Source organism: Neopsephotus bourkii, unplaced genomic scaffold (assembly GCF_033783945.1).
Source record: "Neopsephotus bourkii isolate Nb327-2 ecotype Australia unplaced genomic scaffold, CSIRO-AGI_Nbou_v1 NB_1615, whole genome shotgun sequence".
Lineage (NCBI taxonomy): Eukaryota > Metazoa > Chordata > Aves > Psittaciformes > Psittacidae > Neopsephotus > Neopsephotus bourkii.
This window is the reverse complement of record NW_026902090.1, coordinates 7706953-7720645: the sequence shown is the minus strand read 5'-3', so window position 1 is coordinate 7720645 and position 13693 is coordinate 7706953. Positions and strand designations below refer to the sequence as shown.

At 36.6% G+C, this 13693-nt stretch overlaps 1 protein-coding gene across 1 annotated transcript in view; it reads right to left on the bottom strand.

The window, feature by feature from the left end:
• Positions 1 to 13693, bottom strand: part of ATRNL1 (attractin like 1) — a 507635-nt gene that overhangs the window by 402118 nt on the left and 91824 nt on the right. The window contains exons 11-13 of the mRNA XM_061372770.1: positions 7653 to 7737; positions 5602 to 5808; positions 3116 to 3245 (exon numbers count right to left, since the gene is read on the bottom strand). Of these exons, the coding sequence (XP_061228754.1) occupies positions 3116 to 3245; positions 5602 to 5808; positions 7653 to 7737 (422 nt within the window). The remainder of the gene's footprint in view (positions 1 to 3115; positions 3246 to 5601; positions 5809 to 7652; positions 7738 to 13693) is intronic.

The following is a 13693-nucleotide window of genomic DNA, read 5'->3' as shown; positions in this document are numbered from 1 at the left end:
ATGTACAATGTGAATACAGTTTCATAAACATATTAAGCAGATCCAGATCTGGTGTTTCTCCTCTATTAAGAGACAGGCAAAATGCAGCAGAATCATGGAGGACCAGGAAGTCACTGGATATTATAGACTACAAATACCAAAGGTCAAAGTGCAAGATCAGCGTAACAGACCTAAGGGCAGTGAACTGCTAGTAAAAGTAAATACAATCTACAATATCCTGGGTTCAGCAGTAGCAGTCATTTTTTCTCCTTCAATAGCACAATTAGGTTTCACAAGTCAATCAAAATATTCCTGTTTAAATTTTGATCTTTGATAGAGACATCCAATGAATGGGACAAAACAGGTACATCAATGACACTGCTTCCTTCTTTGTGACAAAGTCTTATACAATACGTTTCAAAGCTGAAACCAGCTCTAGACTAGATACAAGAGGCTCCAAGGAGGAGCTTGAAAGAGCAAGTTATAGAGCTATTAATATGTCATATTCCGTGATGTCTGTACTTGGCATAAGACAGTATGACAGCATTATAGCTGCTTTTGCCCCCATGGCAAACCAGTGTCTGTATTTGCATAGCTTTAAAAAAAGGTAGTGTAGGTCATTGTACCATTTTCACCATCCATCAATCTCAAAGGTAAAAATTAAATAACTGTTTTCTTGATTTTATATACAAGACCTACATTTTATTATGGAATAACTTCAGTGTATTATGTAAAACCACTGTAAGCAGTCCAGGGAATTTAAATGGTATAATTTCTCAAGGCAACCTTCAAAATCCTTATTACAACCGACAAAATCTCTAACATAGATTTAATGGTAGAAAACAGACAAATAGAATAGCTAGCAGGCTGCTCACTGGCCAAATTTCAGTACCATTTTGAACCACACCACAAATTTTAAGTAAACTGTTTTTCCAGTTGGGGGAGACAAGGTAAGTATTCATCCTTCCACATTTGTATCAGATATGATGATGCTAATTCATTACATCCACCATCAGAACAACCTGGCAATGCAAGCCTCTGCTTGCAACTACATCAGGTATGAGCATGATATATATCTTAATGATCCATGAGCCTGCACAGTAGTGGAAATAGTGTCGTGTTAATGTACTGACCCACATGAGTGAACATAGGCAGGTAAATATGTATTGTCAATATATTAGCCCTACTTATGAAGTCCATCTGTGCAAACAGTTATTTCAGGGAAATATCCGTATTTTACACCCCTTCCAATAAGCAGACCAGTCACTGGTTTGTAAATATCCAAGACCACGAGGTCATTGCCAAAATGATTGCTGACATATCTTTAGTATGCTGACCAGTTTCCATGAAGTAAGAGATCCTAACACCTTATGGTCTGCCTCATCTGGATGTTCTGTGATCTAAGTCATGTATCAATGCCTTTGTACAGCTACAAAAGTGGGACTTTCTCCTTGTGATGTTTCTGATTCTACAGCTTGTTATGCCATATTATCATCACAGTACTGTCACAACATTTTCATTTTGTGGGCCTAGTCCAGAAGCAGCTGTCTATGAAAATGGATAATCAGCCTAATCCATTACACTTCTCCACATGGTGCCATTCTCTTGATGCTATTTTGGTGGGTTTATGTTGATATCTGCAACATTCTGCCTCCATCATCTCCCAGCCAATACATTAATTTTGCAATAGCCATCTTCAGCTTATGATAATAATGCTTTTCAGAAATCATTTTGATGAATTTTTCACTCTCACACTCTCTACTAACTCCACTAATAGCCTTCACTATCCACTTCAAGCCCTGAATAAAGGACAGGAAATGATACAGAGAAGACTGGTGCATCAGTTGCTAATTAAGCTGACAATCTTGGTCATGAATGGTTGTGAAAGAAGGATACTACACTGAGAAGCCTGTTCTAAAATACCCAGTGCTCCACATTTATCAGAGATGAAGATGGTCTGCTCCTTAGCAACTACTCCTTGCTTAAGAGTTGAAAACCACAGTTAGAAAATTGGCACCTAATATAGTACAATGTGTTAGGAAAAGAAGAGCCCTTGAAGATCACAAAGGAAACTAACCATTAGTGCCTGGAATGTGAAGTTCTTTTGACAGACTTGTAACATGGCTGTTGATGAATTTGTGTCTGCATTGCTTTTATTAGTAGTGACTAACTACAAATGCCAGTGATTACAGCTGGCTGCAAACACCCTGAATGGGCAAGATTTAAGTCAGAGCCAATTCAACTCACACATTAATTTATCTGTCTAGAGAACATGATTGATTTGCATCAGGTTCACACCAGAGAGCAAGCTACTTTTACTAATGGTGGCGTGAAAAGAAAAGATTTTGAACTCTACTACAAACAGGTGCCTGAGAAATATAAAGAAGGAAAATTTATGAAGCTAAAGTGCTATTATAAGCTTGTCAAAAATTAAATTAACAAGCTAGAGATGCAGCAACCAGTGGACAACAACATAAAGAATAAAACATGGCAGCAAGCAATATTAAAAATAGAAAATGAGAAAATTGTATGAATCTGTATGTTCTTATTGTTTGCCTTTACAAAGATCAGAACAATCTTACCAAATCATCACAAGCCTGTTAATCTCATGGTGACAAAGGCTTATATTCCTTAATGAGATAAGTACCTCCATGACCCTAACAAAAACATTTCTATAAAGAAGAGTGATGAGAATACCAAGACTGTGGATGACTGACCTGGTCCTGTTTAAAAAGGGGGAGCAGGAGGAGGGAAACCCAACAGCCATCCTTCATGGGATTCCATGTCTGCATACTGTACTCCACATATGCACAAAATCCAAGTTGATAATGACTCCAGCTTGTTCCGAATGTCATTAATTAGGAGGTAATAGTATTTGTCCTGAGACATATATTATGGGCTAACACAATCCTAAATAATACCTGCGTTTTTTTCCTCTGGAACAGGTATCTTTGCTGCAGTCCAACTCTACCCTCTGCAACATTTTTACTGCAAATGCCAGGCAAACACATTTACGTTTCTGTTTAAAACAAGCTACTATTAGCCTACTATACCCCTTTCATTTGCTGCAGCAGGCCTCTGGCTTAGCTAGAAAAGAAACAGCATTAATAACACAACCATAGGTTTGCAGACTCACCATGCTACAGTTACTATTTGCTGAAATGCACTTCTTGTCATCACACCACTGGCACCCATTTGTATTGGCAGTACAACTCGCACAATCCACGTACCGGTAACATCTGTCATCTGCAGCAGCTGCAATACCAATGACAGGCAAAAGGAAACGTCACACAGGGGAAAAATACCGTATTTTAAACACTTGCTTTGAGAATTTGCTGCTGCATCCTTCATTTGAACTGTAGCCATTCATAAAGGTTTAGGTTACTGCAGGAAACTAATTCTATTCATTGATAGGATTTACTCCTTTAAAAATTGCTTTAGTATCAACTGCATTTGAAGGTTCGTAAGTCTCATCAACTAAAGGAATACTCACTGCAGCGTACTTGCAGCATACAAACTCTCTTACCACAGTGCATAACGGTATCAGAAACTTTCTTAGATTACTCAATTCTTCACTCCTTTAACAAAGAGCAAAGATTTTCTTCAGATGCAGGTTTCTGATAAAAATATTAGATTGCTATGCAAGAAGTCAATGGTAAAACTAGTAGATAAAAAAAAAATCTAAAGACATATTAGTGACACACAGTCAGTTTAAGTTTAAATTCACTTATAAACCTAATAATGATTGGTACGTTATAGTTCTGCCCTTTCTCTATAAAAAATACTCGAGGAAGACTTAAATCCTGAATACAAGGCTTCAGAACTTGGACTAAATTTTAATGTTATTTAAAACAGACACAAGTTATAACTTCTGCTTAAAAGAGGCAAAAATCTGCAAAATCACTATGACTGGGAAGAGAGGAATTCCTGCCTTTTCCTGCACTGATTACCGTGTTTGACTCCTGTACACTCTGGTTTCTTTAGTCTCAAGATCACACAAGTTTAAGAGATTCCCTTGCCAGGAAAATGAACTTTGGAAAACCCACTAAAAATTCTGTTTATCCTTTGCTATTGACTATCAGCAGCTTCTCACATGATACCACCAACCAGGTAACAACTGAGCAATGTAAAAAATGTATGAAAAATTGGCTTTTGGCTTGAAAAATTTGGCTTTATTACCACTTGAAACTGGAAGGATTTGAAGCAGTGGTGTTCACACAGCTTCTCTGGTACTGGAATTCTATTCATCTCATCTATTTCAAGTTGCAGGTTATTGCCACTATGGCAACTGTACTTTAGAAACTGTTCTAACTACTTTCCTTCAGCCGGTCTGTTCTTTACCTGTTACTTTTTATATGATCCAGTTTCGTCTGTATTATTTTTGAATTCAGCATCTCAAGATTCTTCCTTTTATAAAGAGCTGAAACTGTAGATTCAAGATCTCTAAATGTTATTAAACTGCACAAAAGCAGCTCTTCAGAAAGATTTACCTAGGTAACCTTATTCTTATATAATGCACCTTTTCTGAGTTTGAAACTTTATATACAGTTCTGAAACAAACAAAAGCTAACAGAAAAAATGTCCTGAAGTACTCATTAATAGCAGAGCTAATATCTTTTTCACAAACATTAAAAGCAGACTGGCAGTTTAATTGTATGGTAGTTTGTACATGTAGCACACAGCCAAAGTTTGGTTAGCAATTTTATACTGTGCTGAAAGATGCACATAAAAAAAAATAGTAGGTGTATGTAGCAGTGATGCATATGCTGTTCATGTGAAGTACAAGAATAACACTTTCACAAGCAATTTATATGTGACAAGCCAAACTACTTTGGAATAGGGTGCAACAGTTATTCGCAATGCTAAACTACTGTTCCAAACAATACAGCTATCAGAATGCTGCATAGAAATTCACATGACAAACTTGGACCCGTTTTGACACACTGCATCAAAGGGTTTGTTTCCCTCAAGTTTCTAGCCAGCTGTGAATGTATTATATTCTTCTGTACAAATGTTCCTGTTTGACAGGTAATCTACAAGAAGCAGCAATGCTTTCGCTCTCACTGGTGACACACAGACATGAGAGTGCCATATGCCTGTAATGCCAGGTATCACCTGGAGCACTCATTTGTGCTCTGACTGCTGTAATGCTTCCTTGGAATCAGAAAAACATGAAGGCTTTTATATACACATAAAATGTCTGTTAATATTCACACAGACATATATATATATCCCAAAACAGAAGGCAGATAAAGAGGAAAATTAGTTACCATATTTCAAAGCTCACCCTTTTATAAACACTTCAAAGACAAGCCAAATCCAAAGTCATTTTACACTTTAGCTCCCCAAAGAAATATTCTTGTTTGAACCATCTTGTTTTGTATCCCTTAGCACCTTAAACCTGTGCCTTCTGCACCTACTTTAATTTACAATAAATTAAAAAACAGAATTTAATGATTTTAAAGATTAATCCATCAGTCTATTGCACTGAGTACTCCGAGAGGAACAGTCTTAACAGTCCAATCACTCGTTCCACTTGGGGGGAGGATTGGGGGGTTTTTGCCCCGTATCTCCTAAATCACATTGCAAATCTGATACTGTAAGACCAGAATTTACTTGCCTGATTTCTTTGGGCATTTTGCTCTAAGGATGTTGTTAGCATGTCCAGATTCCCAGGATTCACAATGTTTCTTGTTCCACAGACACCTTATCCCTGGACGAGCGTTTTTACACAGCTCTTCATCTCTGAATGCTTCACAGTTTGGAGGCTTGTACACAAGGATGTCATTCAAAAGAACGCTCGAAAAACCCCCAAATATATACATGGACCTATTAGAAAAAGAAAGTAAATTTAACCGCTATTACAGATATATCTTCCTGATTTCTTATCTGTCTTGATATACAATTGAAACATAACACATACTATCATCTCTAATAAAGACTCTGTCAGTGGTTGCATTATTGATTAGTTTTCAATGAATTTCTCCGTTAATTTTAGACTAACAAAAAATTTGCACAAAATGCACTGTGCCATGTTATTACTGAGTGGTATGTTCCAAATGTCTGGAAAGAAGAAATAAGAGCTGTTAAGGAAACTACTCATTTTTTGAATCAGATAATGAGAATAGGGTGTGAAATAATGGCCTGCAGGAAATGAGAACATTTTTCTTCAAGAAGATTTCAAAGACAGACAGCAATCATGGGCAGATGGGTATTTCTTTTTGGTAACACTTCTGGTGCAGTAGCCTCTGACATCAGAACCAGAAGACCTTCCCCTTCTCATTTAAAATTAGGAACAGAATCTGGTAACTGATAACAATAAAGAACCTGTGTATCTGTTGCATCATGTACTCTTAAAACAGAATTAATCATACAGCTACCAGTAACAGAAATCTTTGTAGAGCATCTCATATTACAGTTTTTTTGAACATAAAACCCTACTAAAAATACCATTAAGTTCAGAAAAAAAAAACAGGCGTTTTCACCTTGAATCTAATTCACTGAAAGCGACACTTCTCAAAGTATGAGACATCTGAAAATAACACAAATCTGAACAAAAACTATCATTTGCTGACTTCATTAATTCCAAGCAATTTTCTCTCAATGGAGGTAATCTGTTCCTTGATTAATTTCAAATGCTCTGTATATGGAGTTACAACTTACTGCTATTTTTGTAAAAAATCAAACTCTTTGTATTTATCACGTCTGTTCTTAACTATACAATAGTCTGTAGAGGATATATATATAATATGTTTATGTATGTAAACAATAGTAGATAGAGAATCTCGAAGTTGCTTGCACATACTTATGTACATATACTTAAGTACTGAGTTTATTAGCATGATGAATCATGTAGAAGAGGATGATTAGCAGTACAATGATCTACAGTACTGCAACTGTCAGGTATTAGGCCAGATGCCAGCTGGCCATAGTAAAACTGAAACATGCAAACTTAAGAGATTTCTTTAAATCTGACTACATATTTCTACAGCTTTTCCTCTGAAAAGGTGACATTTGTCTTACAATTTTATCCTTTGGGGCTGGGGTGGAAGAACCAGGAAGTTCATCTACCAAATACACAAAGCTCCAGATCCAATCCATCTCTTGTTGCTAGATGAAGTTGTTTTCCTGAGCTACTGAATGCAACAAAGGACACGAAAACATTTTCTAAAGGATAAGCAGTATCTTAATAAAGTCTAGATACTGGCAAGCTTTTTTTCCCCACAAGTGGTTAATAACAACTGTATCAGTATCATCAAAATCCTGCTTTTTCCAAGCAAGTTTTAGTTACAGATTTCTGATTTTATGGTAGAAGAAGAACAAGGAACTATAACAAGCTGCAAAGAGAAAAAGATTTCTCCCATCACATCTCAGTAAGGATTACAGCTGGTACGGAATTTCCAATTCCCTGTAGTTCACAATACTGAGGAAACACCTCAGTGCACTAGAAGGTTCATATAAAAAGCCATTGAACAGATTCCACATCAAGTCAGATTGACAATTAGTTGTAATGGTTACCTAAAACAAGAAAAGCCCTGATGAGCACTGCTTTCCATGTTACTAAATTACATCAGTTGTATGGCATCAGACCATACTTCACACAGGTAACATTTCTGCCACAGATTTTTAATTCAAGGAAACAGCAAGGAAAATTTAGAAGACACGTCATTTACCCATTACTGACAACAGCAGTGTGACCAAATCTGTTGACATCACGGTGTAGATTAGGTTTCGGTAAAATCTTCCATTCATCGCAAGCTGAAAGATGAAACAAAAGCATATGAAAACATACACAATCTTAAAAATCAGCAAAATATATGAACAATGGATTATCAGATACTCTTTTAAGTATCAGCTAACTTTATTGCCTTTTTCCCCTCCTTTCCCAGAAGGATCAGTGCAGGTAACCCCTGCTTTCTGTTGTAAAAACAGACCATCTATACCTCATGGTCATTACATGTCCTTAACATGCTTTATCACCTTTTGTTCTCACAACCTCTGAAACAAAATTTGACTGATGCATTTAAAAACATTCTTAATATCAGTTTCTAGTGGTTTTTAAATTGCTCTGTAAAATCAGCAGGATTTGACAGGCTTTTTTTCCTGTTGTCACTTGGTGAAAGCTAAGCTGCTTTCCCCCACTTCTAATAATCAGCTTTATAGTGCTGTTTAAATGTGCCATTAATTCAGAACTCACAGGGTTCTTCTAAAGTCTTTATTCGCAGGGATATGCATTTATCAACGTATATCACAGATCAGTGATATACACACTATCAGTCCTTAAACACACTCTGTTAATGCCATTTTCAAACTTTTGATCTGTTTCATTTCTTTTCAAGTAGGCTTTGGATTTTTAGGTAGAACCCCCTTTTAAAATGCATCACTGAGATTTTCTGGGAAAACAATTCCTATGCATACAGATTCTTCTACACTTCTAGAAGTCGCAAGATTTGAGGACACTGCAGGCTCTAGTTCTGAGAAGCTGTATTTGCACTGCTCAAGAATAAATCAACAGGTATTCCTCTTATATATATTTGTCAAGTAGCTACTCCAAGAACCTGCAAGCAACACTCATCATGGCTTTTATCAAGGTCAGAGGACACTCATAGAAGTCTCCCTTTATTATACAGTCCTCTGCCTTCACAGACCATTTCAACACTCACAACAAGCACTGCCACCATTGTAATTAACTGATCAGTAGCACTGCCCTAACATTATACACTCGCAAAATAGCCAAAGGATTTCAATTCCTATGTATTTCATGGGACATCCGTGACAGTGATCTTACTTCTTTTCACATGTGCTTTAAGATAAACTACCACTCCTCCAGCTGTGCATCCCATCTCATTATTGTCTTGTGTAAGTACACTACTAATTACTTTCTTTTTATCAAGTGTTCAAGATGAATGTTTTATCAGTATCTTCATGACAAATTAAGTATTTAATTGCATTTCTTTTAGTTCAGTTGTAGAAGCATTTACATGTGGTTTTGGTGTGATTTCATTTTTCTATCCTGAGATTTTAGTTCTTTACAACTATTAGTCCTTTCTTCATTATTTCCTACTTGAGCTTTACTGACTTTAAATGTTCAAATCCCACAGTAACAGGAATAGAAAGCATCCAGAGATTGAAACTTCAAGGAAATCCCCTTAAAACAGAGCAAAAAAAGTTTCCTGCAGAGCAGGCAAAGCATTTGTAGAATTTGTCACCAGAACAGGTTTTGGAAACAGGTTCAAGACACCTTTCATATCAGACACAGTGGTTACAGGTTTCTCATTTAAAAAAGATAAGCTGCTAGATTCGCAAAGGTAAGACTAAATCCAAGGAAAAGGAGTTAAAGGGAGAGAAAAATCTCCAATTAAAACCAAATAAAAGTGTGGCTTTACGTATACAGCTATGCATACACACACATATTTTAGGCTGTCATCAATTATACAGTCCTTTCAGATATTCTCAATGAAAACTAACTTAATTTGCCTTCAACGGTTTGTAACCAGAACAACGTGACACTTTTCAACCAGTGGCAAACCTATCAGTCTGGCAATTAGGACATACAGAAAAAGACCCATTTGCTCAGCATACTCTCCATAATATACAGAAGTGGATAAAGTACATGCCTGTAGAAGATACCAAGTAAGAACAGTAGTACCATGCAGAAGCAGAAGTGTCCTACAGAGATAAACAGTCAGAAAAGGTTGCTGGCATACATCAAGACTGTGGGAAACTCATCTGAAACGTAACTGCTCCCAGGGTTTAATGCAATTATTAAACAGGCTGATTTTTACTTAATATTGCTGAACTCATTTACCTGAGATTCCAATGACAGCCATATCTAAATAAGACATACATACTTAACTTCTTTAACATTTGGAATATTTCATGCTAACAAACCAAAAAGAAACTCAAACACGCCTCCTCCCTCCCAGCTTAAAACAACAGAAATACATATTGGGAAATCCAGGGGGGACAAACTGTCCACCAGGCTAGTGTCATCCAGAGCCTGTGTCACCAACTGCTGGCCACATCGGTCTTGTTCTCATTACCACTGTCAGAATAGTTCATGTCCTCTAGCACTGATGTTCTGACACTTCCAATGCAGAAAATTATTCACAGCAGGACTTTGACCAGTTAGCACCCTCTTAGCATTCCATGCTGAAACAGCTCCATGCAAGCTCACACAAGAGAGGACTCAGCACATGAGATGGGGCAGGATGCCACAGCTATGGGCAAAACGGCAGTAATACAGTGTTAGACTGACTTCTGCTTCCACAGAATCACAGTCCAAGCCCACAGAGTCAGGTTAAGACTGAGGCTGTGAGAGAGAAATCCCCATTACATCTTCTTATAAACTGGAAAGAGAAACTAAAAGCACGTTATTACCAGAGTAACACAGATGGTCTAAACAGCAATAATGTCAACATCAGATGGTAGACTTGGAATGAATTCGGTAGTTTTAATGAAAAGAAAGTTGGTAAATTTAATTCACTGTCTTATAAGGCCACCGTATCCCAAAAATCTTGCCTCTGTCTTCTACCTTCTGCTACTATTACTGCTAACATTACATTAGCATAAAAGTTATGGTATTATTAATACCATAATTATTCACAATTATTACCATAACTTCATTGCAATTGCTCTTTTTTAATTTTTTCTACTACATTCTTAAACAAAATGGTGCGAAGACACACATGCCAGAGAGATGGTGTTCCTGAAACAGCTTCAGCAAGAGATCACAGTACTAGGGCACCAGTTATGATCGCAGGTCTCCAAAGAAGGCAGGAATAGTATTAAATATAAAAGTTGTGTATTCCTCATATCCCAGCATAACAGTGGCATTTGATGTCTCCATGCTGTCTGAATTATGTAAAAAAATCAGACTAAGGGCAATATTATTTATCCCAATAAATAAATCATGACCCACAATCGTTAATTTAATTTCTATTTATGGAAAAACATATCAATTTTAAAAGCTACGAAACTCAAACATTTTAATGCTACAACCAACCAGCAAAACCTTACTGTTATACTTTAAAATCAAGCCCTTGCTGCTGTAAGTTATTGCACATTAACAGAAACAGCATGTGAGAGCTCATATGCCTTTGATGATAAAGGGAACAATTTAGGAAAACCCACATGAATTTTCATCTGATCTTGAAAAGTGCTGCTCATTATTTTTGGTATTTTTTACAAACATACATACAAACATAAGCATTTCCTGTACTCAGAAATTTATTTAAGTGGGATTTACTGCTGACGGAAAACCTTAATAAAGGCCAGTTTTGTGATAAGAAACCTTCGAGGGCTGGAGGTATAATAATTCCTTTCTTGCTGATGGTATTTGTCAAACTGGCAGGTCTTTTCAATAGAGTACATGAAAAAAAGGAGAGGAGGGAAGCACATTACAAAACAGCCTTGCCTCTTATCTCCTCCCAGCTTTCTCAATAACTACTGATCACTGAAAGGAACACTGTGCAAGAATTATCATTTTCTTCAGCTTTAAATTCCTGATCCGACTTTCTCATTACAGATTGATTAACACAAAATAGTGTTAATAATACAAATAGTTAACCAACTGATTATTTATGAGGATTGGTAAAGAATCAAATAGAATTTATCCCTACCCACCACCTTCAAACTTCTTTAGAACATTTTAAAGTACCCAAATCTCCAGACTTACTGTAAAGTTCCAAGAAGAAAGGGGCAAGCAGCAAACTCAGTACCATTTTCAACATTGTTTATCAATATTACGTCCTTCTGTGCATCATTCTTATTGTATTAAGTCTAAAAAGGATGGTAAGCTCTATGGAGCAAGGAATAAAATACTTCCCTCTAATGTCATGCACTCTTAAGGTATTATACAGATAGTAAGTGGAAGACATGGTATTGGTTATATTTATCATTGTCATGGACTATATAGCATGAATCATGTACTGCTTTCAATAGAAAGAGATACTAAGCAGATGAAAGAGCCATACTATTCATTCCAAACTGATTAGCAGAATTTGTAGTCACTGAAAAGTATAATGAGGAATACAGGGGGTTTTCTTTCTATTAGTAAAGTTTTCTGCTTCAAGAACAAGTTTTACCACATAATATCATTGTAAGAAAAAAATACATACTCCTCCCTAGTGTAGATGAAATTGTTTACCAGATGACACCAAAGTGGCTCTGAGAGTGAATTTGCCAGCCACACAAATCACAGAATTAAACATGCCACAGAAATTCATCAGATGTGTGGTGCTCCACCTGATAGTGGCAGAAAAAACCCCTGTTGAACTTTGCATGGGACAGTGCACTACAGAGTCCACACACTCCAACAGGACAGGTCTTGATACTCTGTATTTTACCAAGATATTTTATAGAAAAGTTCTCAATGTTACAACAGTAAGGAAGGATGTCACAGAGTTTGGATGGAAACCTAGGCTGTCTATAAGGGACATGAGACACAAAGAAGGAGAAACTGAGAATTCACTGGAGACCATTAAAGCACCATTGCTGAGATCATCCAAAATACGACCAGTTATTTCAATACAAAGGTACTAAATAGCATATACAGTAGGGCAAAAGGAATATGCTACAGTATACATTATACTAGTATATACATAGTTTAGTGTGTATATTCCTGCATTACTAGAATGTATTCCAGAATGACTTCATAGAAAAATAACAACCCCATTTTTAACCAGCACTGTCATATCAGTAAAGTCCTCAGATTTACTTTAAAATATTTAACCAAGATCAAATTTACTAAAATGTGATTGAAGGAAAAATGGGGGAAATACAGAATCCTAGCTCATCCTACTACTCCTGCAAGTCCTTTTATGAGTGACTTTTGCTCTTCAGACATAGTTGAGCATACCATTAAAAACCTGTGTAGGAATAGAGGGCAGCATCAATTTTACCCTTACTCAGTTTTGAACAATCTATTACTTAAACATTAGGGCAGAACTGGAGCAGAAGCAAGTTAAAACAACTCCATTAAATTCATGTCTGAGTTAAGTTAGTGAGGCAGTTTTGAAAATTATCCAAGTTGAGCATCCAACTATCCCCAGTTCAAATTCTGATTTATGAAAATCTAAGAGAACTGCACATCTCAATTATTTTCAACAACCTAAAAGACTATGAGAATGAGCCTAAAAATCTTGACAACTCCTAAATCTACAAAATTTGTAAAGAACAGAACTGAAATATTCCCTTTGCAGAAAGCACTACAGAAACTCAGATGGAAAACTATAACCACTGAACAGAAAAGCAGCTTATTTACACCTCATCTTCATTTCCCTCCACCACCCTGCAATGCCCAATACTGCACCCAAGACTAGACAGAAGCATCCCATTCAGAACTTGCAGGTGAAACTCCAAAGTAATCACATTCCTCCAAACAACGGGAAAAATAAACAAGGAAAACTCTAGAAATTGGGAGCAAAAGTTGTTAGGTCAGTCTCTAAAGAGGCAAGCAGTGTTTCGTACTTCTAGGACCATCTCTGTATTTCTGCACTGGCAGGCAGGTTTAGTGACAGCATCTTACAAGATTTGGAGCTAAGCTTTAAGAAAAGGTATACAATGCTACCTACTTTGTGTTTATATTATCAAACCATTTCTCTGTTTAAAAGTATTTAAAGAATTTAAATAGATTTGAAATGTCAATGTATTGATTCTGCTTAATCACGCTCAACACACATAGCACGGCCTTATTCACTATGCAGAATAGACT